Genomic DNA, 23,760 nt, shown 5'->3' with positions numbered 1-23,760 from the left:
AGGCATAAGCAATGGTAGACCTAATCCACCTGCCGATGGTGGGGCCTGAAACCTTGTTGCCTAAGGAGGCTGGAAGGACGAAGAGTGCCTCCGTCTTCCTGAAAGTTGAAGTACATTGAAAAAATATATCTTGATAGCTCGATGTACATCCAATGTGTGCCAGAGATGTTCTAATTTGTGAGTTGGTGTAGGACAAAAGTTAGGTAGGATAAGTTCCTGAGATCGGTGAAAAAGGGAATTAATCTTAGGTATAAATTTAGGATCAAGTCGTAGAACGATCCTATCAGGGTGAAAAATACATAAGTCCTTGCGGATGGAAAGGGCAGCGAGTTCGGAGATGCGGTGGGCTGACATGATGGCAATGAGGAAGCAAACCTTGAGGGTCAATAGCCTAAGGGAAACATCCCAAAGTGGTTCGAACGGTGATTTCGTTAAGGTAGAAAGAACTTTATTAAGATCCAGGGAGGAATATCTATGAACCATAGGAGAATGCAAGTTGGCTGCACTGCGTAAGAAGTGACGGATGACAGGATGAGTAGTGAATGATCTGGAAGAAGAACAGAATTGATGAAATGGCCGCCACCTGTCGCCAAAGTGTGTTGGGCATCATGCCTGACTCCAATCCGTCTTGGAGGAACCCAGTGATATGGGCCAGTTCTGCTTGGGTAAGTATGACCGCTTTCTTACAGAACCATCATGCAAAAATCTTCCAGTGACTTCGTAAATTCATGTTGTTGCTGCGCAATGAGAGGCCTGGATAGTGAGGATGGCGTTGGAAGGAATATTAAGACGAACTAGGATGTCCCACTCAATCTTCAAACGGTTAGTTGTAACCACTGGGGCTCCAGATGAGATAGAGCTCCCAGAAGAAGTTGGATCCTGTTGTTTGGGATCTTCCAATGTCTGGCTATCGATAGTGAAACTAGGTCTGCGAACCACAGCCTCCGGGGCCAATGGGGAGCGAGGAGAATGAGTTCTGCTTTTTCTTCTATGAGTTTCCGGATCACCTTGTTGATCAAAGGCAATGGGAAAGGAAAGGCGTAAAGTAAGCCATGGGGACCGAAATGCATCCACGCCCTCTGCTCCTGGGGACAGGAAACTGGTGAAAAACCGTGGAAGTTGATGGTTGTTTTCCGACATGAACAGATCCACCCTTGGAGTGCAATAACAACGGGTTATCTCCAGGAAAAGGGCAGGGGGAAGGCTCCACTCTGCATGGTCTAAACGATGTCTGCAGAGAGCATCCGCTCATACATTTGCTGTCCCCAAAATGTGATCTGCCCGGATGGAAAGAAGGTGAAGTTCTGCCCACTGACCCAATTTGAATGTTTCCTTCATGAGGGACTTTGAGTGTGTCCCTCCCCACCTGTTGATGTGAACTTTCGCGGAGATGTTGTCCGTGAGGACTAAGACATCGTGTCCGGAAACCCGATCGCTGAAGTGAAGGAGAGCCCGATGAATGGTGCTCAGTTCCAGAAGGTTGATGCTGAGAGTCTGCTCTTGCGGTGACCAGGTGCCTTGTATCACCAGGGACCCAAGATGAGCTCCCCATCTGGTGAGACTCACGTTGGTGGTGAGAATGAACCTGGAAGGGTCCCTGAACCTGCTCCCTTTGGAAATAAAGTCAGTCATCCACCAGTGAAGGGAGTCGAGAACCGACTGTGGGAGACGAAGTTGAAACATGGAAGTGACTTGATGGGCTCTCTGGTACAAAAGGAGTATCCATTGCAGATCCCTGCTATGGAGATGAGACCAGGGTACAATTCCAAATGTCGAAACCATTTTGCCTAGCAACTGGGAAAGGGACTTAAGAGACACTGATCGAGAAAAAATTATCCTTTCAGTAAGTTCCTTAAGACTAGATTGGCGTCTTGGGAGAGGCATACCATGGAGCATTTAGTATCAATCGCTGCTTCTAGATGAAGCACTCTTGTAGTAGGTGAGAAATGGCTTTTGGACCAATTTATAGAAAAGCCATGCTGTTGGAGAATGTGTATGGTGTCTGAAAGGTCCTTATGTGCCTGCTGTTCCGAATGTGCTAAGATGAGAATGTCATCGAGGTAAAATGAATACGAATGGGCATGAAACGTATGTGGCCAATCAACGCCCCTAATACTTTGGAAAAAACTCTAGGAGCAAATGACAACCCAAAGGGCAAGGTGACATATTGGAAATGTTCACCATTATAAGAAAAATGAAGGAATTTTCTATGGGCAGGAGCTATGGGTATATGGAGATAGGCCTCCGTGAGGTCGATGGAAGAGAGAAAATCTCCTGGTCGAATTGACTCTAAAATAGTTTTAAGAAATTGCATTTTGAATTTGCGATATGAAACATAACGATTGAGTGATTTTAGATCAAGAATAGCTCTCCAACCCCCCGAGGATTTACATACCACAAATAAACGAGCATAAAACCCGTCCCTGTTGGGAGAGAGGAACTCGCTGAATGGCTTTGATGTGTAACAGATGAAGAATAGCTTCCTCCATTACTGCCCGGTTGGAGTTATTGCGGGATAAGGGACATGGCACAAACATCCTTGGGGGGGGGGGGGGAGGAGAAACTCTACAAACAGGCAGAAACAAATTCTGTGCCGTACCCATGCATCTGAAATAGAGGAATCCCACTGATCAGCAAAATAGGTGAGTCTGCCACCAATGGGAAGGGAAGGAGGAGACCTATCTGGTTCTGCGGAAACCCCTGCCTCTGCCACCCTGAAAGGGTTTCTTGGGGGGAAATTTAAAATTTGATCTAATCTGGACATCCTGTGAGAAATTTCCTCTGGATTGGAAGGGTCTGTGTGTTCTAGGCTGGTAGAAGCCTGAGTCTGATTGGCGAAAGGACTGCTGACGTAGATAAGGAGAAGAGCGTGCTTCTGTGCATCTTGAAAGGGAGGGAAGAATCTTCCGCTTATCCCGGGTCTCAATGAGAATGGGGTCCAAAGACTCCCCAAATAATTTGTTGCCAGAAAATGGAGCTGAAGCTAATCTCCATTTGTTCCGGTTGTCTGCATACCAATTCCAGAGCCATAGTAATCTGCGGGAGGTGATGAAAGAACCCACTGCTTTAGAGGCAAATCTAGTCACATTGAGCGTAGCATCAGTGGAATACTCTAGAGCTGCAATGATTTTGTTAAGGTCTTGGTGCGACCTTGTATCTGCTGGAGGAGTTCTCGCCTGAAGTTGCTTAAGCCAAATGATGGTAACCCTGTTAAAGAATGAGGCGGAAGCTGCTGCTTTGACCGACCACGCTGCTGCTTGATGTCCTTTCACTAGCACCTTCTCAGCCCGTTTGTCCTCAAGGCGAAGGGATTCCTCAGGAGGGCCTGTGAGATGAGTGGATGATGAAAGTGCAACTATAGGACTGTCGGCCATAGGAACCTGAAGGAGATTTGACATCTCTGGTGCCATGCTATATAGACATTTGTCAATGTTGCTGGGGTAAGGACCCAATCCCGGGACCACCCATTGTCGTTGTACCACTTCTGTGAATAGTTTTGGTGCAGGAACCATATCAGTGGTGATGGCTGGTTCAGAAAACAATGGACCTTCCCGTTTGATTATGGTTCTTAGAAGTAGAAGTGTCTCCTAAGCAGGTAGAAACCTGTGCTTTATATAGGAGGGATTTAAAGAGTTGTGGTTTAAACAGGCCTATGAAAGATGGTTTGTCTTGATCCAATCCTTCATCCTCTGATAAGGCATCATCTCGTGGGATCTCCTCATCATAGAAGGATTCCTGATCCAATTGGTCCGGTGATTGAGCCCCACCATGCTCTGAAACTGAGTAGTCTGACTGTGTAGGTCTTGTTGATCTTGAATCCCCGAAGTAAAAGGCACAGGAATTTGGGGAAAACATTGGGCTAAACCTGATCTGATTGCTTCTGCAATAAGAGCCCCAAAAGCGGAGGTAACTGTAAATTAGATAAATCTCCTTGTGCAATCTGGACTGAAGGAGGAGCTGGAGCAGTTACTATTCTGGTATCGTCTGGTGAGGCAGAAACCACTGGCTCAATAGCTGGCTGCAGAATAACCTCTTGAAAAGAGAGAAGCACTTTCAATAGGTGGAGCTGAGCTAGGATGATTGGGTGACCAGTTGGGCAGAGGAGTAGCAGAAACAGACAATTGTTGAGGAGGAGGAACCTCATGCACAGCTAATTTTGGTGGGGCTTCAGGAACAGGTCTCTCAGAGGCCTGTTGTTGAGCCTTTAAAACAAACTTCTCCAAGGCTTTGTGGCACCTAGTCTCTTCCCTAGTAGGTGGATGGGAAGAACGTTTGGATCCTTTGCCCCTTTTGGGGTTTTGTGACCCAGAGGATCCCTCTAAATGGTCTTGAAGATGGCGACGTTTGGATGTAGCCTTTTTTGGCTGTGACTGTGTGGAGTCCGCCATCTTGAGAAGGGAATAAAAACTCCTTAATAGTTTAATAAATGGCTTATGCAGTAGCAGGACTGAAATTGGAGAAATAGGAGAAATTGTGGCTTGTCCTCCATAATATTGAGAGTATATCAGCCGTAAAGGATGCAGAAGAAGGAATCTGAGCTGGTTTGATATTTGGCGTTCCCAAAATGGCCGAGTGTTTTCATGCCAAAAGAAGCCTAATTCTTTTAAGGCTAATGGCTCCTGGAAAAAGGGCTTGAGAAGCCTCAGTTATAATGGTCCGGTCCACCCCCACACCAACAGCGACTTACGGGCTCCGGAGATCTTCCAGTACGACGCTGAAGCAAGCTGCGTTAAAAACAATGCGGCCAGAGTAATTTCCTGATCGGAGAGATAAGCGCTGCTCAGCTGAGAAGAAAGCGCATGCGCTGAATCTCTTCGTAGCTGCTGCTAAGCCAAAGCTTCTATAGTGCAGCCAGCTAAGTCGACCCGAAGGAATAAACCTCCTGGGAGATCGCAGCTCTCACTAATGGAGAAATGTGCTGCTTTGTCGGGACTGCCAGCTGGCAGCCCAATGCCTGTCCACAGCCTTCAGCGGGGTCAGACTTAAAGTCCTTCACACTGGAATGTGGAAATTGAAGAAATTGAAGAAATCTTTTGGAAATCCAATAAGTTGAGAAGAAATTAGTACAGGAGGAGAAAGACAGGGTTGTCTAGCTTGGGACCGAGTCAAAAAACTGGAGTCCAACAGGAAGAGGCGTGGCTTAAACAGTTCTGCAGACTCGGTCCTCCAAGCTTGACAGACAGTCAAACCCTTCTCCTGACTGCCGTTTCTCACAGAAGTGGAGAAATATAGAAATTATAAAAATAGTCAAGCACGTCTTCTGCGATTCTGATCACAGTTTCCTTAGAGACTTTCCATGACCTCAAAGGACTACTGAGGCCTGAACTCACATCTTAGCCTCACATCTTAACATAAGAAAAATCAACAAATTCATCAGATTCCTGATCAACAATGGGCTTTTTCATAAAATGGCTGCCTTGGTAGATGCAACATCTGCTTAGCAGAAGGCAAATAGATAATGTTGCTTCTTCTTACTCTTTCTAATTCCCATATAAATGCCCTACCACCTTTGTCTGTGTATTTATTTGGTTAATATCCTATGTTTTATTTAAGATAGCCTACATTATACTTTCTCCTCCCAGTTTCCTTCACAACAATATCCCTGGAAAGTAGATTTTGGCTGAGAAAGCACAATTGGCTTAGTGTCACAAAGTTAATCCCTGAAGCTACAAATACACAAGAGTTTGGGTCTTCCTACTCCTAGTCTAGCATCTTCACCATGAGAACATACTGTCTTTTTTCCTAGGTGGTTGGGCACATTTGTAATAGTGTTAAGTCAGCCAACGTTTATGGCTTTTAAGGAAGCCTATGTGGATTCACACAGAGATGATTTATTATATAAATAAAGGCACTTGATATTTCAGGGTTTGTTTTAAAGCCAGATGGGCCAAGAACCTTGGCAGATCCATTACTGCCACTCTGTTTTCTCGTTCCCACTCTTATTTGATTCAGATTCAGAAATTTCCAGTATCAACATGTTGTCTTCTTTTGCATAAAGATTTGCTCTTAACAACTATCTTGCATAGTATACCTTTTCAACACTCATTTTATATTAATAAAGAGAGTTAAATTTAATTATTATTCAAATAAAAAGACATTTAAAGATTTACCATGCCTAGAAATACCATTTCTTCTTCTCTAATTTTCAAAGTTTTCTTCCACTGGGTGTGTCCACGCCAAATCTGTATTGCAAAATCAAAAAGTTTTTAATTGCCCTTCTTACAGTTTCTTTTAAGGGAAAAAAATAAACAAGAAATTGAAAGTAGATTGCATAAATTATGTAAACAGAATAGTACTAATATCCCTCTTTCCTTCAAGGTATATGGTTTAAAATAATTTGGAGGTTATCCTAAGTTGATTCTTTTCACATTTGCAAACTTATTTTTATACCATTCATATTATAGCATTTCTATTTCCTTTCATACAATTTTATAGACATAATACACCCAAATTGAACACAATAGGGAACAAACTGCTTCCATAAAAAATGAGCCTAAATATGTACCTAAAGAGCAAGACTGATGGAAATATGTTACTCTTATAAGAAAACAACCAAGACCAAAGTCCCTACTATCTACTCTAGCCCACTCCAATGAAGCCCCTCTGGAACTCAATAATCGTAGTTTAATCATCGTAATTCATAGCCTCCCCCTGAAAGAAAATATATAGACACTCACAAAAGAGCATTTCATCAATAGTTTCTAAAAAAGAGGCACAACCCAGAATTCCTGCAATAGGAAGAAAAGTAATCCAGATTTCCTTAGGAAAAAAAAAAGGTGAATATTGGTGATAGGAGATTCAATTCTTATGGGAACAGAAACTATAGTCTGCAGACTATGCAATCTAGGGAGGTATGTAGTGTCTCTGGAGCAAAAATAAAAGATATAACTTGAGTACTTTACTAAAATAATCAACCCCATGGATTACTACCCATGTCTTCTCCTACAAGCAAAGCGTGAGTATTTCTCCCCTCTTATTGCGTTGGCAGATAACCGCCCAGCAGTCTTGTTTAGGGTGACCCGCTCCCTTCTTAGGGAGCTAGGAAAGACCCCTTGCAGGGCCGTGCTGAGGACTTTGGACAATATCTGCATGATAAAATCGCTCAGATTCGGGATGGGCTGGACACAGATTGGGTAGTCTCAGATGGGATGATGGAGGCAGTTCTTGAGGCGGTCATCTGGGAGGAGTTTGACACTGTGGCTCCCGAGGACATGGACAGGATACTGAGGAGGCTGAATGCAACCACATGTTTATTGGACCTTATGCGCAGCCAGCAAAACAGTAGTAAATCGGTTCAGATTTCACCACTGAACAAACCAGGTGAACTTGGAAGTATTAGTACATGACGGCAGATATGATATAGTTACCATTACTGAAACATGGTGTGATGAAACTCATGACTGGAATGTACTGATGGAAGGATACAAACTGTTCAAAAGAAACAGACATAACAGGGGGGCGTGGCCATGACCGTGGCGGGGTAAGGACCTTTCCTTCACTTCACATGGCTTATTAATGAAGATTTATGAGAATTTATGTTGTTTGGAATGCACTGTTATGGATGAAAGTTAATAAATCATGAAGTGAAAGTGTTAACAGCCCAGCAGATTGAATTTAAAACTGGTAGGTCATCTGAAACGGCTTGAATTAAGGAGTTTCTACAGCGTGGGATGACCGAGCCGGCCGGCAGACATGATAAGTTTGGAATAAATTGCTGTGTTTTGTTTTTCCAATTATAACTATCGTGTTCTGTGTTAAAAAAAATTTTTTTTTTATTGCTGAGGCTAAGGAGTGAATATTAAGGACTGAATCTGTTAATGAGAAGAATTTAATTGAAGAGAAACTGACCTTTTGTTGGACTGTTTGGCAGCAAGAGGATTTTACTGGGTGGATAATTTTTTCTTTATTTTTTTTTCTCTTGAGAGCAAATTAATAGCTTGTTTATATCACAGAAAACAAAAAAAGGATTCTGTTTCGAAGCTTAAGTTGGTTTCTCTTCCTTTCTGCTTTGCTGACGTGGAGAAAAAATGGCGCTGATTAATGTTAGCTGTGAGGTTCTGTGTTTCTTTGTGGAGTGACTATGAGTCATAAGTTATTGAGAGATTATCCTTGAAAACTTGAGAGATAACAAGTGCAAAAAAGCCGCTTCACTTCAATTTAAAGACTGCCATCCTTTGATCTTCACTAAGACCCTCTGTAAAATTGGTTTGGAATCCTAGTTTGGGGAAAAAAATTTGGTTTTTTTCAAAATGACTCAACAACTCTCAGAAACGCAGCAACTTGCTGCAGCTTTAAATAAAATTGGGGAAAAAATAGCAGGACTATCAGAGCGTATGGATAATATGACATTGGAACTGACATCCGAAATGAAAAAGTTAAAGCAAGAGATGAATGACAACTTTGCGAAGCAAAGAGAGGAAATGATAATGATTAAAGATGAAATAGAGCAGATGCATGTACATGAGGCAAAAGTAGATCGGCAAATTGGCAAAATATTTTATAAAAATGAGCAGCAAGATAAGAGAATTTGTCTTTTGGAAGAAGAGATGAGGAAATATAATTTGGTTATCAGAGGAATCTCGGAAGAAAAGGAGGATAAATTGAAACAGCGGGTTTTGAAATGGATTAATGATTTGGATACGCAACTTACGTTTACAATAGCAGACCTGGCAAGTGTTTTTAGAATTGGATATAGAAGGCAAAATGGCTCTAACAGGAATGTGCTTGTCAGGTTCGCAAATCTTGGTGATAAGCTGGAAGTTATGGCCAAGGTGAGAGAGATGGGAGATGCTTTGAAGTTTGAAGGGAAGACTATTCAAGTCTTCCCGGATATATCAAGAGAAGAAAGGGCATGGAGATTTTTTTTAAAACCAATTACAAAAGTTTTGAGAGATAATGGAATTAAATATAATTGGAGGCCACCACAACAATTGAAATTTTTTTATAAAGGAAGGATGCGTACAATTACCCCAGATATAGATGCATTATTATATTTACGGGAGCTTGGACTGATTGAGATGGAGGATTTAATGGAGATAAAAGATCAAATGCTTAAGATGGGTGGAACATACGCGGAAACATCAATCCCAGAAGAAGAAAAAGGGGCTATTGGAGGGCAAGACTCTAAAGCAGTGGTTCCCAACCTTTTCTTGTTTGAGGCACAACCTTTTCTTGTTTGAGGCACCCTTGGAAAGCCTTTCAAAAGTTCCCGGCACCCTTATAAGGAAATAGATATTTAAAATCTCCGTAGCTCAAAAGTTCCCGGCACCCTCAAAAGATCTCACGGCACCCCTTAGTGCCGCGGCACACTGGTTGGGAACCACTGCTCTAAAGGGTTAAAGAGGAAAGAAATATCACCTGTGTTGGTTGAACAGAAGAAAAGTCGTGAGGATACAGCAGGAGAAGAAGCAGATAAGAGTCTTGGAAAATACGAAGCCGAATGCGGGAGAGAATCATCGCTATCTTTTTTTTTGAGTGATGAATTTAAATAGACAGCCCGAAAGAAGTGGCCCGGGCATTGGCACGTCCCCTCTCCCCCATTCTCTTTATAGAGGCGAAACCGATGAGGATGTGGGGGAAGAAGATTGTTTGTACTTTATTGTTTGTCCTGTTTTTTGTTTTTTTTTGTTTTCTTATTGTTGTTTATATGTTAAATATAGGTTATATGGTAGTTTAATGTTGGGTTGTGGGCACAGAAAGGAAGATGCGGGGATAGGATTAAAAAATTTATATTTTAAATGGGAGTTATAAAAATAATGTCATGGAATGTGAAGGGTACAGGGAATCAGATTAAAAGAAGAAGATTGGAACTTAAGATTAAAAGGGATTTACCAGACATTTTATTTTTACAAGAAACCCATCAGAAATTTGAAGACTATTATCAAGAAATAAAATGATAGAAGAAGATACAGAGTTAGTAAAAAGAAATTTGAGATATTTAAATAGGAATTTTTTTAAATTTAGTAATAGAAATTCTAAATTATTGGCAAAGATGGCGAAAAATAAAAGAGAGAAGAGAGAAATTGGAGCTTTGATAGATGACAGAGGTATAATGTTATAAAAGAGGTATAATGTTATAAAAAATTAGAGAAATGTGAAGTGGTTAGAAATTTTTTTCAGAATCTATATTCAAAGAAATCAATTAATCGGGGAAAATTGCAAAGTTATTTAGAAAAGTATGTGGTGAAAATTGATCAAACATATAAGGAATTGATGGAAGAAGATATAACACAAGATGAGATTAATGGAATAATACAAAAATTAAAATTAGGGAAAGCTCCAGGTGAGGATGGATTACCTGTTGAGTTTTATAAAGAATTTAAAGAATTAATACTACCAAGATTGCAAAAATTATTCAATGGAATATTACATGGTGGAGAAGTACCTTCGTCATGGAATAGAACGGTGATATCCCTAATTCCTAAACCAGATAAAGATTTAGAAAGGATTGAGTCCTATCGGCCCATTTCTTTAATTAATCAGGATGCAAAGATATTTACTGCTATTATAAGTAATAGATTAAATAGATTTATAGATAGATATATAAGCTATAACCAGGTAGGTTTTGTGAAGGGTAGATACATGAGTGATATTGTTAGAAGAGTATTAAATATTATAGATGTAGCTGAATATAATGGTGATAAAATTGGTATAGTATCATTGGATATTTTTAAAGCTTTTGATTCTATACAATGGGAAACTATTAAAGTAATTGTGGAGGCTTTAGGCTTTGGTAATAAGTTTATACATGTTATTTCAAAATTGTATCAAAAAAGCAGTGCAAGAGTGAAGGTGAATGGAATATTAACTGAAGAGATAAAATTAGAAGCAGGTACGAGACAAGGATGTCCTTGTCCCCAACATTATTTTTATTGGCTATGGAAATATTGACAAAATGATAGAAAAGATGAAGAATTAGAAGGATATAAGGGTATAAGATAAATTTGTATGGATGATACTTTAATTATTTTGAAAATGTAGAGAAAGATCTGAAAAGATATATAAGCATTTGATAGAATTTGAGGAAATGACAGGATTGAAAGTAAATTGGTCAAAGTCAGAATTATTGATGGATAGTAATGGTAATGAGTCTGAGAATATGCAAGAGCAATTTGGGATAAGGATTAAAAACACATTGAAATATTTGGGTATAGTGCTTTCACTTAAGGTTAAAGAATTGAAAAAACTTAATTATGATGTGGTGATTAACGAAAGAAGAAGAAGATAGATAAATATAAAATTTTAAAGTTGTCTTGGTTTGGTAGAATTGCAATGTGTAAGATGATGTTGCTGCCCAAGTTCAACTTTTTATTCGAGATGCTACCACTAAATTTGACAGAGAAAGATATTGAAGGATATCAGAAAAAACTGGATAAATTTTGTAATGGTGGCAAAAGACCTAGATTAGTGAAGAAAATGTGGTATCAAAATCAAAAGGAAGGTGGATTAGGAATCCCCAAATTATTTAATTATTACTGTGCGTATGGTATCCGGATAGTGGTAAAAATATTTAAAGGTGAAGATAACTATTGGAGAGACTTAGAGTTAAGGGATATAGAAATTTGGATCAAGGTGGTTTTAGATAAAGCAAACTCAAAATGTGTAATTAGAAGTTATTGGTTAAAGGGATTAAGTAAAATGTGGAATAAATTTGTTAAAATTTTAATTCCGGATATAATCTTTTTGGGGGAGACAATTGGAATTTGGCCGATTAAAAATAATATAAAACGTAATGAAGTGATTAAAGAGGAAAATACAGAAATTATTAGAGATTGGATAAAAGTTATGGAAAATGAAAGGAGGAATAAAGAAATTATTGAAAAATTGGGGTTAAGTTGGTTTGAAAAAATTACAGATAGAAAAAGGGTTTATAAGATTATAAATTCTGATGAAAAATTACAAAGAGTGATGAGGACAAATTGGGAAAAAGATCTTAATATTGAAATACCAGAGTCAGTTTGGAATGTGAATTGGAATAGTAGAATTATGAGAACTTTATCTATAAGGATTAAAGAGCATAATTATAAAGTTGTTTGGAAATGGTATTTGACCCCAGTAAGATTGTCACAAATGGATAAAAAAATTAGTAAAAAATGTTGGAGATGTGAGATGGAATTGGGGACTTACGAACATATGTGGTATAAATGTGATAAGGTTAAAAAGTTTTGGCAACAATTGGAGAAAATGATATTTGAAATGATGGGGAAAGTAATAACATTGAGAGTGGAAAGTATATTATTGTTGGTAATTAAGGAAATAGAATTAACAAAATATGAAAAAGAATTGATTAGAATTATGATTATAATAGGTAGAATTATAATAGCTAGACACTGGAAACTAGATGTGATTTTTAGAATAGAAGAGTGGAATTCTGAAATGTGGAAATTAGCTTTAAATGATAAAATGACATCTGATATTAAAATTAGAAGTGGTGTGTATAAAGAAGATATTTTCTGGAAGACTTGGAAACCTTTTGTGGACTTTGCGCTTGGAACATTGGACGCTTCGGTACCTGTACCTCGAGAATGTGGATTTTGGCGATCGTGAGGATATATCCGAAGACCCAAATCTTCCTTTTTTTATGTATAGCACAAGGGTGTAATAATGTACTTTCTTTTTTTTGTTTGTTTGTTTGTTGCAAAAAAGTAATAAAAAAAAAAAAGAAACAGACATAACAAAAGAGGAGGAATTGCATTATTTCTAAAAGATAACTACATCTCTACTGAAATACACAAAACCAAGCATGAAAACCTCTTAGAATCCATATGGGTCAATATGAAAGTTAAAAAAATGACATTCCTATAGGCATATACTACAGGCCACCCAACCAAGCAGAAGAAACAGATGAACTCTTTCTCAATCTATTAACAGATGTACGTAGGAAACATACCACAGCAGTAATGGGAGACTTTTAAGTATCCTAATATCAACTGGGAGACAAATTCTGCAGCAAGTGGGAGATCGAACAGATTCTTAACCAACTTCGCTGACACCTTTCTCATCCAAAACAAATGGATAGGAACTAGAGGAAAAATTATAATGGTCCAAATTCTTACTAATAGAGAAGAAGTGATAGAGGGAAGCCAGAACCTTGGGTGAGAATGAACACATCATACTGGAATTCAATATAATGCAAAAACAAGCAATAGAATATAATCCAATCAATGTGTCAGGTGTGCCTCCATTCAAAACTCAAGAAAAGAAAAACCCAACTCCATGTTTGTAGAGAAAGGTACTTTTACTGAGTATGAACTGAATGCAATGAAAGGAAAGTCTGAGGGAATAGGTGTGAAAATTACATATTGAAAGCATCCCCAAATCCCTCCTCCCAAGGACCCAAGTTAAATGTCCAATCCACATCACCCCAAGGTGTCATGTGGGATGCTTCTTCAGAGGGCCCCATCTATCTGGTATGTTGGAACGGCTGACCTTGACTGCTATCAGCACTCCCGGCAGCTGCTACAAAGACAGTGAGAGTTTTCCTCCCTTTCACAAGACATCTCCACCAGCTCACTTCCCTCCTCCCAAATACCTATTATATCTCCACCCTCCTGTTACTATGGCAGCTGAAAGCAAGCAAGCATTATAGAGACTGACATTCGGCCCTCCTGCAGAAGGGACTTTAGTCCTAGAAAACAAAATAAGATAGACACCAAGTAGATAACCCCCAACTGATTGAAAAACAAAACATACATATAAAACCCAACAATTAAGGCTTAACAGGGTATTTACTGTGAAATAACTGTAAAAGTTTCAGACCCCTGACATCTCGCTCATTCACCCATTCAGACTGAGAGGAAGGGAAATGTTTCTAAGCCACCTAGTACTGTACTCTACCTCTATGTTTTCTAGAATCAAGGATTTCTTTGACCTCAAAATGTTGCTCTCCTTCGATGAAGAAAGGAACTGAAGTGGGGGTTTGCTCCGGACGAATCGTGGAGGTATGTACAGGTTTCAGCAAACTAACATGGAAGATCAGGTGGATTCTCCAGAAAGTTTTTGATAACTCTAACTGTAACATGACTGGGTTTACAATTCATACAATGGAAAAAGGACCTACATATTTAGGTCCAAGTTTTTTCAACTTTTGGGTAGTTTGTAAGTACTTAGTGGAGAGGAAAACCCTATCACCCACTTGGTAATCATTTGGCATAGCCCATTTCTTATCAGCCTGTTTCTTATGGGCTCTGTGAGCCTCGTCCAACACTTTACAAGTTACGGGCCAGGTAATGTGAAGCTGTTCAATCCAGTCTATCAAGGATGGTATTTGAGGTTTTTCCTGTGGTAATTCCAGGATGGGCACAAAGTCCTGACCCGACACCACCTTGACTGGTGTAAACCCAGTACTACTGTGTTTGGAGTTATTATAGGCCACCTCCACAAATGGCAGTAAGTCTGTCCAGTTCTCTTGCTGGCAATTTACATAACACCTGAGGCACTGTTCTAATACTGAGTTAGTTCTTTCACAATCCCCATTTGTGTGAGGATGGTGGGTGGACCTTGGGCGAAGCCTAGCAACTCAGGAACTCCCTCCAGAATTGGGAGCCGAACTGAACCCATCTGTCAGAAATTATTCCTTCTGGAACACCGTGTAACCTATAAACATGTTGAATGAAAAGTTTAGCCAACGTCTTTGCTGAGGGAATCTTGGAACAGGGTACAAAGTGCACCTGTTTGGAGAACAAATCTGTGACCACCCAAATGACTGTATTTCCACTACTTTTGGGTAGTTCAACAATAAAATCCATGGATATCTCCTTCCAAGGAGCACCAGATCTGGCAACGTTCTGGAGTAACCCAGGCAGCTTCCCAGGCGGCCTTTTTGCCAAAGCACATACAAGGCAGCTAGCAACATATGCTTCTATGTCCTTCTTTAGGGAAGGCCACCAAAATTGTTGTTTAACTAAATGTAAGGTCTTCACAAACCCAAAATGCCCAACAACTTTTCAATCATGGGATTGTTGTAACGCTGCCCCTCTCATACTGGCAGGGACATACTTGGTCCCCACCAATGCAAGACCATCACGAAGAGTACACTATTTGCCATGGGAGATGAACTATTCATCAGTTTTTAGGGCTTCCCTTAACTGCTCACTTAAGCCGGTGGGTATATTCAGGTCCCTCTTGCCTGGGCTCTGGTGACAACAGGAGCCATCAACTGCTTTGAAGGGATAACCGGACAGATCACCTCCAGCCATGCAGTATTAAATGGAGGTACTCTCGAGAGGCCATTGGCCATAAAGTTCTTTCCTCCAGGGAGATAGTGCAGAGAGAAATTAAAACAAAGTGTTGTGCGCACAGGATTTGTTTGGGTGACAACTTCTGGGGTGTTTTTAGGGCTTCCACACCTCAAAGGTGTGTTTCGCCCCTTTAAGAAAGTGCCTCCAGGTTAGCAAGGCCCAATGGATAGCAAAAGCCTCCTTCTCCCAAATTGCCCATCTCCGTTTGGTCTCAGACAATTTATGGGAAGTGTAGGTGTAGGGTTGTAAAGTTCCATCAGCATTGGCTTGAAGTAGCACTGCCCCAACAGCCACATCACTGGCGTCGGCCTGGATGACAAAAGGGGCTTCCATGTCGGGATGTCTTAGACAGGCTTGGCAGCAAACAGTTGCTTCAGTTTCTCAAAAGCAGCCTGGCATTCCATGGTCCACTCAAGCAGCCGACTAGGTTTTGGCTTGGCCTCCCCTTTGTTTTCAGGAGATTGGTAATGGGTAATGCAATTTAGGCAAACAAGGGGATAAACTGTTGATAGAAGTTAGCAAACCCCAAGAAACTTTGTAGCTGCTTGTGCGTACGTGGAGGCGCCCACTCCAGGACTTTTTCCAGATCCATTTCTATCCCCTCATTTGATATGTGCTAGCCTAAATAGTGAATCTTACTCTGATGGAATTCACACTTTGACAATTTAGCGTACAGTTCGGCTGCTCTGAGCTTTTTCAGGACTGACCGCATTAGTTTCACGTGTTCGTCCATGGTCTTCGTGTATATAAGAATGTCATTTAGTTAGACTAGGACCCCCTTGTAAAGATGCTCATGTAATACTTCATTAATCAATTGCATGAACACTGCCGGGGGGCCCTGTAGTCCAAAAGGGAGCACCCTAAACTGGAAGCAACCCGGGGGAGAATTAAAGGCAGTTTTCCATTCATCCCCTTCCTTAATTCGAACTCTGTAGGAAGCCTCTCTCATGTCCAGTTTAGTGAAAATCTTCCCCTTGGCCAGGTGAGCTAACATGTCTTTCATAAGGGGCAGTGGGTAAACATTTTCTACGCAAATGGAATTCAGATTCTTGTAGTCGACACATAAGCAAAGAGAGCTATTTTTTTTTCTCCTGGAACAGGACAAGGGCAGCCACGCGTGGTCTAGTTGGTTGAACGAAACCCCGTTTTAAATTTTTATCAATAAAGTTCCGCAGCTCCCCCAGCTCATGAGGGGTCATGGAGTAGATCTTTGGTTTAGGGAGTTTCACCCCTTGGAGGATATCTATGTCACAGTCTGTGGGCTGATGGGGTGGGAGCACATCTGACACCTTCTCACTGAAAGCCTCCCTGAGATCCCAATATTCCTTAGGGATTTTTTCCTCCTCAGTAATGTGTTCGCTCGCCGCCGTTGCCAGCTCCTTCACAGGTTTGGCCATGCAAAAAAGTTTTCCCCCTTCTTTCCCTGTCTGGGTGGAGCGGATGCTTAACCATCCCTTCCTCCAATTCACCTGCGGGTTCCATTTTTGGAGTCAGGGCAGTCCAAGAAAGAGGGGTTGTTCCATGCCAGGTGCTACGATAAAGTTCAAGGTCTCTCAGTGGTCCCCCATCCACATCTCAACTGGTTTAGTCACAAAGTGGGATGCCCCCCCAGCTACTGACCCATCCAACTGGCAGAATGCGATGGGAACTTACATTGTTTTTAATCTCAGTCCCATTTTTTCCACCACCTCTGAGCTGATGACACACCAAGTACATCCAGAGTCTAAGAGGGCTAGCATCTTCCCCTGGGCACCAAATGATGGCACCCTTAGTTCTACCGGGATGATCATGGGGCCCCAATTAGACCAATTAGTCTAACATCAATACCTGGGAAGATACTGGAAAAAATAATTAAAAAAACCAGATCTGTGAACATCTGAAAACAAATAAAGGTATAACTAAAAACTAGCAGGAGTTTGTTAAAAACAGATGATGCCAAACCAATCTTATTTCATTCTTTGACAAAGTGACTAAATTAGTAGACCAGCAAAATGTTTTGAACCAGCAAAATGTTATGGACTTAGACTTCAGCAAAGCATTTGACAAAATAGACCACAACCTACTTCTTGGTAAGCTAGAAAAATGTGGGATAAACAGCATCACCATCAGATGGATTTGTAACTGGTTGACAAACCATACTCAACGAGTAATCCTTAATAGTACTACATCTACATGGGTGTGATAGGCCTTTTAATGAGCTCCTTATCCTCTTATTTTAGCTGCTTTTATATGGTTGTAAAATAATTTTTTATCTAATATTAACTATAAGGGCCCAGGGTAGGGGTGGGGGAGTGGCGGTTATTATCAACGAGAGTCTTGAGCCGAGGGAGATCACTGTACCAAAGATAACCGGATGTGAGTCCCTCCTTGTGAAGTGGGGCCGTGGGGTTCAGGTGGGTTTACTGATCACGTACCTAGCTCCTTGCTGCGTGATAGAAACCCTGCCTGAGCTGTTGGAGGTGGTCGCCGGGACGGCAGTGGAGATCCCCAGGCTTATGGTCATGGGGGATTTCAATTTGCCATCGGTGGGGATAGCATCCACATCAGCTCGGGAGTTCATGGCTTCCATGAACCTGACCCAGTTAGTGAACAACCCCACTCACATCGGGGGAAACACTCTGGATTTGATTTTTGTCTCTGGACAGTGGTTGAAGGATCTGGAATTAGGGGAGTTAGTTATCAGACCCTTGTCATGGTCAGATCATTCGCTCCTTCAGCTAGACTTTCGAACCGCCGACCCCCGCCGCAGGGAGACGGAACCGACTCACTGGTTCCATCCCAGGTGCCTGATGGACCCTGAAGGGTTCCAGACGGAGCTTGGGTTATTCCCTGAGGATTTAGCCCACGACTCAGCTGAGGCTCTGGTCGCCGCCTGGGATCGGGCGGCGGCTGGTGCTCTAGATCGAGTCGTGCCTTTGCGGCCTCTGACCCGGTTCCGATCTCGTTTAGCCCTTTGGTACTCCGAGGGGCTGAGGGAGATGAAGCGCTGGAAAAGACGCCTAGAGAGTATCTGGAGGGCCAGCCGCTCTGAATCTGAAGAGGCTGGCAAAACGGGAGTATTTTTCCAACCCCATTGCATCAGCAGATAACCGCCCAGCCGCCCTGTTTAGGGTGACCCGCTCGCTCCTCCATCAGGGAGCGGTAGAGGATCTCTTAAAGGGTCGAGCTGAGGAATTTGGACAATATCTGTTTGATAAAATCGCTCAGATTCGGGAAGGGTTGGACACAGATTGGGTGGATCTGGACGGGGTGGGGGAGGCAGGTCTTGATGTTATTATCTGGGATGAGTTTGATCCTGTGGCTCCTGAGGACATGGACAGGTTAATGGGGAGATTGAATGCGACCACATGTTTATTGGACCCGTGTCCCTCCTGGTTGGTACTGGCCACCCGGGAGGTGACACGAGGCTGGTTCCAGAAAATTGTGAACGCTTCTTTGATGGAGGGTGTTTTCCCTGCCGCCTTGAAAGAGGCGGTGGTGAGGCCCCTCCTCAAGAAGCCTTCCCTGGACCCAGCTATTTTAGCAAATTACCGTCCGGTCTCCAACCTTTGCTTTGTGGCGAAGGTTGTCGAGAGTGTGGTTGCACGACAGTTGCCCCAGTACCTGGATGAAACTGTCTATCTTGATCCATTCCAGTCCGGTTTCCGGCCTGGTCACAGCATGGAAACAGCCTTGGTCGCGCTGGTTGATGATCTCTTGAGGGCTCAGGACAGAGGTTGTTCCTCTGTCCTGGTTCTATTAGATCTCTCAGCGGCTTTTGATACCATCGATCATGGTATCCTGCTGCGCTGACTCAGGAGACTTGGAGTGAGGGGCACTGTTCATCGGTGGTTCTCCTCCTACCTCTCCGACCGGTCGCAGACGGTGTTGACGGGGGGACAGAGATCGACCCCAAGGCGCCTCTTATGTGGGGTGCCGCAAGGGTCGGTTCTCTCGCTTCTTCTGTTCAACATCTATATGAAGCCGCTGGGTGAGATCATCCGTGGTCTTGGGGTGAGTTGTCATCTATACGCTGAAGATACTCAGCTCTATATTTCCACCCCTAACCACCCCAATGAGGCTGTTGAAGTGATGTCCCAGTGTCTGGAGGCCGTACGGGTCTGGATGGGGAGGAACAGACTCAGACTTAATCCCACCAAGACCGAGTGGCTGTGGATGCCGGCAGCCCGGTACAGTCAGCTAATTCCATCACTGACCATTGGGGGCGAACTATTGGCCCCCACGGAAAGGGCTCGTAATCTGGGCGTCCTCCTGGATGCACGGCTGTCTTTAGAAGATCATATGATGGCCGTCGCCAGGGGAGCTTTTCATCAGGTTCGCCTGATACGCCAGTTACGCCCCTTTCTGGATCGGGCTTCCTTATGCACATTCGCTCATGCCCTTATTACATCCCGCCTGGACTACTGTAATGCTCTCTACATGGGGCTCCCCTTGAAGGGTACCTGGAGACTCCAACTGGTCCAGAATGCGGCTGCGCGGGTGATAGAGGGAGCACCTTGTGGCTCCTGTGTAACACCCCTCCTGCGTAATCTGCACTGGCTCCCGATGGTCTTCCGGGTTCACTTCAAGGTACTTGTTATTACCTTTAAAACGCTCCATGGCCTAGGGCCGGGATATTTACGGGAATGCCTACTGCCATTAGCCTCTCACCGACCAGTGCGCTCTCACAGAGAGGGCCTCCTCCGGATACCGTCAGCTAAACAATGTTGGCTGGCGACCTCCAGGGGGAGGGCCTTCTCTGTGGGGGCCCCTACCCTCTGGAACGAGCTCCCTCTGGGGCTTCGTCAACTCCCCGATCTCAGGTCCTTCCGCCGCGAGCTGAAGACGTTGCTGTTTCGAAGAGCAGGACTAGCTTGAACGTAGTTTTATATTGGGGTTTTTAAATCAGGGGTTTAAATGGGGTTTTAAATTTGTATTTAAAAGTTTTAAGGCATCAACTGAATTTGTCTATTCTTTTTGCTGTTTTATATGTATTATATGTTTTCTGTTGTTTTATTGGCTGTGAACCGCCCTGAGTCCTTCGGGAGATGGGCGGTATACAAATATAAATAATAATAATAATAATAATAATAATAATAATAATAATAATAATAATAATAATAATAATAATAATAATAATAATAATAAAAAATAAACTAGTAAAGTTATTTTTCTTTTATTAGTAGTAGTAATTTTTGGTTTTTAGATTTAGGATTAGATAGGATTAGGTTTTAAACTACGACTTCCAGAACTTATCAGCTTCAATCATTCACCAATGATTGGGAGTATGTTTTTTAAAAATATAAACCATCCAACAATGCAGAAACAAAATCTAACAGTAAAAGCAAAAAGGGACTTGAAAAAAAAATTAAAAGGAGGCATAAATTGGAAATATAGTTGGGAGGAAACAACATGGTGGCAACAACACCAAGACAACCAAAGATAAAGGACTTATTTCAGATAATGGACACTTCAAGTAAGTTTTCTTATTTTGCTCTTCCCTCTTCATAACCTCTGTAAATAAGCCCTGCTGCTTACTGGAATGGGAGAAGGATGACTGCCTTTCTCTGGAAAAAGAGGAGACGGGGAGAACAAGAATAATACTAAGAGGAATTTTAAAGGCGTATTGGATTTGGTTGCCAAGAATTGCCTCCTGACAGCACAGTTATTGTTATACTAGCTGGATGCCTGTGCTTCACTACAAAACTATGTTCTCGGGCTTGATAAATTGATACTTACAGCCTGAAACTTAATGTAGAATGTGTAACTTCATAGCATAAGTGTGTGTTAATATAATGCAACTGGCAGTTGGAACAGAGGGGGAGAGGGAGTAGAATGACCCAGCCCGCAGCATCCATTAGTATTCACCTGGCTAGTATGCTGCCAGTGTGTGAGAGAGTTGAGGGCTGTTTGGAAACTCAAACAGTATTTGCTGTGTGAGCAAGAAGGAGACAGGAAGGAGGCTGGGTATGGCTTAGCTCAACTGTTCTGTAGTAAAGCTGCTTGTTGCTGTGAAAGTAAAACTGAAAGTGAAACTCCTTTCCTCTGCTTGTGTTTTGCATTTGGAACAGATTTCTTTTCAGTGGGGAGGGAAAGTATAACTCCTTAGCATCAGAGCATGTTAAATATAATATAGGAAATACTAATGGTCTGATGGTCATTTCAAAAAATCCTTTCTTAGTGAGCACCTAAAAGCCAAGAGGAATATACATGGCAAATTTCAAGTTTGTAGGCTTTACGGTTCTAGAGATTTCATGATTACAGCATGAGTGGTTTTCGCTTTTATATATATATAGATTTGATCAGCTCTTGGAAGCAAACAAAGAATTAAAGTTTCTAATGGGAAACTACATCTCTAAATTAGATAAGAAAGCAAATAGCAAAGCCCATGCTCCAAAAATTACTCTTAATTCACAGATGGTTCACATAAATTGGGGGCTTCAAGATGGAGAAGATACAGAGGAGAGGCTAATTTTACAGAGACACAGGATTCTACTCCAAGTTCCTGATATTTCTTTGAACAGGGGCAGGTGGTATAAGAGACAAGTAATACTGAACTCTCCCAACTTGTACACTGTAGGGCAGCAATCACCAACTGTGGTCCGTGGACCACTGGTGGTCCGTGAGAAAATTTTGGTGCTCAGCAGAAAAATTATTTGCATTTTTTATATTGCACTAAATCAGGAGTCCTCAAACTACGGCCCCTGGGCCGGATACATGCAATGAACGTTTGTGTTGCTGCAGAGAGTCTCCTGCTTTGGGGTCTTTTTGTGTGGGTCGGAGGGGGGTAGGAATTCCAACTCAGGGTCTGTTTCAGCCTCCTGGTGTGGGGCATTGGGCGAAGGCTGGAGGGAAGTGCCGCTGATAGTAAAGAGCCGGAGACCTTTGTTCCAGTGGGACTGCCTCATGGCCTGGAACTGGCTGAGCATCTCAGCCCGTTGAACCTCCAGGCGCCGGTACCTGACCTTGCACGCCGGCAGGTCTTCCCTCTGCTTGGGAAGCCTATGTTCGTAGTCCTCAGTGAGATGCTTCTGAGCCCTCCTTCTTGGCCAGATCCAAGTGAGCCAGCTGTTTTGCCAACTCTTTCTCATGGTGACTGCTTAGCTCCAACAACTGCTTCCTGCTGGGGCCCTAAGGAACCCACGCAGGCAGGCGAGGAGTGGCTAAGAGGGGAGGGGTGAGGCATCCTCTCAACACGAGTGACATCGAGTTGGCCATGACCACCCAGTCACATGACCACTTAGCCACGCCCACCCAGCTGGTCATTAGGCAGATATATTAGTGGTCCGCGGGATTTAAAATTATGAATTTAGTGGTCTCTAAGGACCAAAAGGTTGGTGATCCCTGCTGTAGGGTATACTCTTAACGAATTAACAGAGATTTCTTGGCTCCCCAGCATACATGGTTGCAAAAGAATATTGTTAACCTTTGGGCAGATTGTTCTTCCTTCGATGTTATTCAGGCTTGAAACCCTTTTAAGGAAATATTCTATTTGGCCAATATGGGTGTTTTATACCACCCAAATCCAGCCTCTGTTAAAGCCTGGACAGAGAGCCAAGACAGCAAAGGAGGCTAACTTCAACCCTGAAAATTCTAAAATATTAACGGCTAAGCAAAGATCCCATCTATTAACAAGGATAGAACAAAATAAGGATAATAAAAAAGAGAACTCAGATCTATTTAATGGACAACTACAGTTTATGGATGATGAGAAAGAATTAATCCATCAGTTTGCCAACCTTTGCCCAGGGGACCAACAGCCGATTCTAAAGAAAATCGGAAAAATTAGTTCAATGTTGAAATCGGTAACTAATGAAACCGAAAGTCTGAACATACTGCTTCTTTCTTGCTGCTCTCCTGTGGAATTGTTACCAAGCTTTTTTCTGAAAGCACTAAATCCCCAAAAAATAAAATGAGAAGGTGTCAGCCCAAAGGAAAAAGTAAAGGAAAAGGATACTCAGCAGGATGTAACAGTACAAGTCCAAATTAACCATCTAGTACAACAACTAGATAATGAGAAGGATGCTCAGAGTCCTCATTCATTAGTAGAAAGGCCAATCTCAGACCAAAATCAGGGGAATACTAGCAATCAAAGAAGATAAAGAAGAGCACCAACTACAACTTATGAGGAGGAATATTGAATTTTATAATAATTGTGTTTACATAGGCAGTATAGTCAATATTAATATTGATCCAGCTCCAAAAACAAGTTGGCATTCGGTACTCTTTTTCCCTAGTCAACCAACCCAGTCAGAATATCTTGCTTATGGGAATCCTATACAAATTTGACTTGGAACATAGCTGGCTGGAAAGAAGTGGTTGACAGTGAACTAGTGAGTTTCCTATCTAAATTTGATGTAATAGTCATCCAGGAAACGTGGTTAACTGAAGAGGATGAATTAGTATAACTTCCGGGCTTTCAGGGATGGGCTTCCCCTGCCTGAAAAATAAAGAATAAGGGGTGACCCTCTGGTGGACTATGTATTTTTAAGCAAGAATTGCAATGGCAGGGAGAAAAACTGTTTAATGAGCAGTTTGAAAT

The 23,760-nt window shown here is 42.0% G+C and overlaps 1 protein-coding gene across 1 annotated transcript in view; it reads right to left on the bottom strand.

Annotated features, from left to right (window-relative positions):
• Positions 1-23,760, bottom strand: part of IQCA1 (IQ motif containing with AAA domain 1) — a 331,503-nt gene that overhangs the window by 208,646 nt on the left and 99,097 nt on the right. Inside the window, exon 5 of the mRNA XM_058185159.1 lies at positions 6,111-6,182. Within this exon, the coding sequence (XP_058041142.1) occupies positions 6,111-6,182 (72 nt within the window). The remainder of the gene's footprint in view (positions 1-6,110; positions 6,183-23,760) is intronic.

This window comes from Ahaetulla prasina, chromosome 1 (genome assembly GCF_028640845.1).
Source record: "Ahaetulla prasina isolate Xishuangbanna chromosome 1, ASM2864084v1, whole genome shotgun sequence".
Classification (NCBI taxonomy): domain Eukaryota; kingdom Metazoa; phylum Chordata; class Lepidosauria; order Squamata; family Colubridae; genus Ahaetulla; species Ahaetulla prasina.
Note: the sequence above shows the minus strand (reverse complement) of the source record. Positions and strands in the feature narration are given on the sequence as shown.